The sequence below is a fragment of the Cryptotermes secundus genome, unplaced genomic scaffold (genome assembly GCF_002891405.2).
Source record: "Cryptotermes secundus unplaced genomic scaffold, Csec_1.0 scaffold967, whole genome shotgun sequence".
Lineage (NCBI taxonomy): Eukaryota > Metazoa > Arthropoda > Insecta > Blattodea > Kalotermitidae > Cryptotermes > Cryptotermes secundus.
The window spans coordinates 136,732-141,496 of record NW_019731236.1 but is presented as its reverse complement, the minus strand read 5'-3'; the positions used below and the strand labels follow the sequence as shown (position 1 = coordinate 141,496).

The 4,765-nt window shown below is 40.3% G+C and overlaps 1 protein-coding gene across 2 annotated transcripts in view; it reads right to left on the bottom strand.

Annotated features, from left to right (window-relative positions):
* LOC111866625 (multiple C2 and transmembrane domain-containing protein) overlaps nt 1-4,520 on the bottom strand; it is a 227,876-nt gene extending 223,356 nt beyond the window's left edge. For both annotated transcript variants that reach the window (XM_023855754.2, XM_033752355.1), the window contains exon 1: nt 4,133-4,520. In XM_023855754.2, coding sequence (XP_023711522.2) covers nt 4,133-4,166 — 34 coding nt within the window. In that variant the 5' untranslated portion in view covers nt 4,167-4,520. The remainder of the gene's footprint in view (nt 1-4,132) is intronic.
* Between the last annotated feature and the right edge of the window lie 245 nt (nt 4,521-4,765).

The following is a 4,765-nucleotide window of genomic DNA, read 5'->3' as shown; positions in this document are numbered from 1 at the left end:
TGCGCCTCGCTAAGCCTGAACGGTTGGGCAGGTTTTATTCACTTTCGGTATTCAAAAGCTACGGTAGGTACCTGGTGAATATTAACATTTCAGCTGCAAAAACATGGACCATTCAAATAGCTTCCAAAACACAGAATGGTGGCCTTCTAGAAAGCGGCTCGAACGATTTTGAATAAATTTTGACAATTTATAGAGACAATCTCCCTAAATAAAACTGCACAGGTGGTGTCACCAAAAAATAACGGTACATTTCGATTTTGTCACAACCGGCTTTGTCGGTCGCAAGCATTTCGTGATTGCTCTGTATTGAGCCACTACCAACAGACCTCATTTCCAAGGTAACGTATTCAAGGTCAATTGCGCTTGAGAACGTCTTTGCACCGATATTTTCAGTCTGAGCTGTATTCTGTTCAGATCCGTCTGCTCCCTCCGCCCCACAAATACGTACATAATGAACATACCTGAGTGGGCGACACTGGCCCGACAGGTGGAACATATGTAGATAACATGACCTCGTTGGCCAAACAGTCTATTCAGGAGGATGATAAGGAGTGACCGAAAGTTCCTGAAATTGTCTCTGTCAGTTACAGCCTACCAAACATCGGTCACCTGAATAAAGCAGAATGTTTCTAAACACAAACTTGGGATATGTTAGTGGGTGCTCAATATTACTTGCAGATTACTGATCTCTAAATATTTCCATCTCTACACTACACAACGTCTAGCAGAAGCTATAAGTTCATAATTGTACAGACTTATTGTGCGCATAACTGCTATTAGTATGAATTCATACAACTTCTCGTTTACGAGCCTTAACCTCAAAGTTTCGCATCTTCTCCATGTTTCTAATTCTTAAAATGGGGGAAATAGCTTCATACATATTTGGAAGAATGTTTACGGTCTATTTTCACCAGATTCCACATACCTAGCCTCGATTTTTAATTGATTACCTTTGTTAAACAGAGAACTAATACAACATGTCATGGACCCACTTCCACTGGCAATATTGTCGGCACTCGTATCTCATAAGTTCACACTGTCGACATGCTGGTACTATCGACGATGAATATATGCCATACGTTCTCCGGGAACGTCTAGTTTTCTCAAATGTCGAAAGTTGTTCCACTTTTACTGGATATAATGGCTGCTGAACAGACAAAATTTCCTCATACAGGTTATATAACATTGGAGCTAATAATTTTTAATCGTAAAAACAAAGCATAACACTCATGTCGACTGATTCTGGAAGTTCGATCTCGCGCTAGAAAGACATAGTCTGCCTTCATGCAGTATAAGCTTGATAAAAGTCAATGCTGTTGATTGGCTTCGTCAAGAACATAACTGTCAGTGAAAACAGCACAGCAGCCACGAGCAAACCCTGGACGATATAAAGAACCTCCTTCCCACCGCGGCGGCCCGAGTTCGATCCCGGGTCTGGTCAAGTGGGATTTGTAGTGGACAAAGTGCCACTGGGGAGGGTTTTCTCCGAGTACTTCGGTTTTCCCTGCCAATCTTCATTCCACCAAATGCTCCACAATCACCTTCACCTATCATCTGGGGCTGGTACAATAGGCCAGAAGTGGCCACCCCTCTCCACTAGCATTTGAAAAAAAAAAAAACCTGAAATTGATTTTAACTCATTTATGGACGTTGTTTCAACGTTGGTTTATAGCGTTGAGTATAATGGGAAGATGACATTGTAAAACGAACAGAGAAATATTTGGAAGGTGGCAGAAACGGTCACGACATTCACATGAAGAGACTGACAGAACTCAAGAGAAACACTAAGTAAAGCTGGTGGCAACAGGACCAAAGTTCGACCTCCCGATGCAAGTAATATTACCTACCTACCACTAGGCGCTACAGCCTTGGGTGAGTCTTGGCCTCCTCTACAAGCAGTCTCCACTGTTCTTTATTCCTCCTCTTCTCTTTAAAGGTGAGATTATTAGTGATAAATTGTAAAGCAAGGATATCGCATAATGTATTCGTTTTTTTACGGTGTCTCTTTTAACTATGGAGTGAAATGTCTAAGGGTGAGTATTATGTATTATTATTCATTTTCCTTTATATTATTTATTATGTTTCATGTTTCTCCTAATTTTTACATAATTTCTTTTCGTTCTAGGATTTTAAATCATGAACTTAATTTAAAATATCTATGGGAGTTCAGGCGAAATAAATTAACCTGCGCAAGCTATGGTGCCCCGTGATGACGCAAACAGATACACATTTCGCAAGATATGAAGTCACAGAGCCCAAACTCAAAATTATGCCATATGGAAAGGTGACCCCTCGTTAACTCGGGTGCTCAATGTGATGACTGAACAAGTAAGTACAACCACTGTCAACGACTGCGACATCGGATTCGAGAACTCTGGTCAAGATTGTAAAGAAATATTTATGCATTGAAGTTTGAAAATTTGGTCCAAATTAGGTAATAGAATGTATTTATAAATGCGAACGGTGGGGCAGAACAGCGTCCTTGTAATAATTTAATATATATTAAGGTTGTAATTAAACAGTTACGAGACTGCAAGGAAATAACTGACATATTTAAATATCGGCGAAAACTCCTGCTGAGACATGTCCATCAGATTCGTTTCATTTTACGATTTTCTCACCTGGACAATTTTCATATTCATTTTTGAATATGTAAATACAAGGTGCGACGATTTTAATTCCCGGAATGGCTCAGCGTGTCGCTGGGGTGTTGAGTCAGGTAAACTCATGTACCCAAGCACGTTTGGACACGCTCCAACTTGCGCTTACATGAGCCACAGAACAAATGAGTCGTTCGTTCCTAAGCAACAGAGAAATCAGTACGTGTCCGTGAAATACTGTTGGCAGAAAAATGAGCGACAAGAATCTGGAGCAGTGGATAAACTTAAAGTTTTGTGTGAAGATTGGTGAAGTGCTAGTGAAACGTCAGCCCTATTAACAGTGGCTTATGGTGAATACGCGAAGAAGAAATCGAGTTTTTTTTAACGACACAGACCGTTCAAGGAAGAGAGAGATGTGCAAGATGACCCAAGAAGTGAGCAGCCAAGAACACAAACGACAGATGCACATATGGACAGAGTACGAACCTTGGTGCGCTCAGATCGAAGATTACGTGTGAGACTAATAGCAAAAGATTTAAACAACACTGCATATTACCTGTTATTGTCTTCCTGATCGACATTAAAATAACAGTATAAAAATGTTATTTAAGGGACAATGCTTTAATATGGTGTGCCACAATATATACCTATTTTTTATTATGTATTAAGGCATATGCCTTAATTTAAACCAGGATTATGTTTGAATTTAATTCTAAAATGTGCCTGTTTTCATTCTCTTACATGTGTTTTACACGTTAAATGACAATCCCTTCATTTATAACTACCCAAAACTAAGAACGGTTTCTGTGGGTCAAGAGACAGCGTTGAATGCTCACCACCGCGTGCAGCTGTTATCTGCCCACTCTTTCCGATGAATAAAGGTGCAACCTCTTTGCTTCCGGTGTTAAAGTGGATGAACCGGACTAGCACATTCTGAACTCGCATACCTGCCCATATCGAAATAAAAACTCCGGTAGAATTATGAAATTTATACAAAAAGACGGCATACTCTGCATAATCACGTTATCAGCAACAATCAATCTTTTGCAGCACTGCATCCAGTTAAGGATGTGTGTACGAGAAGAAGCTTAGTTAACTGTTTGGAAACAAAGCTGCACTTTTCATGAGCATCAATTCCAAGTCTACCTTATCTAACACAACATAAAACGACTGTCCTAAAATCTGTAGAAGTCATTTGGAAAGCCTGTACTGAGACCAGCATTTCATTTCAAATAAAGGAACATGACTTAGGAGGGGCAAAATGGCAATTAAGATAATAAGATATCTTGAGATTCATAAAAACAAGTTTCGATGGTGAGGATTATGATGACTACATATTGCAAGCGCAGTTATTGAAACGAAAAATATCTACTCTCACAAATGCAAGCAACAGTAATGAATATGTACTTTACAATCAATCATCTGATTTTATAACAAACAACGCAATAAGTGAATAAAATCCAAGAATACTACTGTGATCTTATGATTTTGACTACGAGAGAGACATGACAGATGTTCAGTAATGAACATACCCGGCGGATCGCCTGTATCCATAGCCGTTATCATTCAGAGGGTGAAGAGGGTGCAGAGGATGCAGAAGTCAGCGCCACGTGTACTGACAATACAGCAGCAATCGACGTAAGAGAATGAACAGCCATATCCACCATACCACCGCGATAGCATTTCTGTAACACTCTTAAAAAAACGTTTGCACGTACAACACAATCAAAACACTCTAGTTCTATACAGTACAATTTCCGACTGTACTGTGCTAACCTAACTCTAACCAGCCACACTCAGCTACATGTAGCGGTACACGACACAAAGTCAAAACACGTTATGCAAGATAACCATGTTTACAGAGCACTGAGGCACAGAACGGATCATTCCGCTGTCAAGGAGACGAAGACGTGCGAAGGAAGGCCACACGGTCACAGCGCACTACCGGCTGCTGCCGCCAGCCAGTTCGCTGCGGTTGGCTGTATCGACCCAGCAGACAACGTTCAAAAGAAGGGGCGTGGTTTTGAATGTTCACGTGATTTTCAACAAATTCAAAATTATTTTGTCCTTCACTCTCCATCTCATTTTCTCTACCTATACGCCCACATACACAAACCCCTATCATCGTTTTCCCCATTCTAATTTTCTCATATTTTCTTTACACT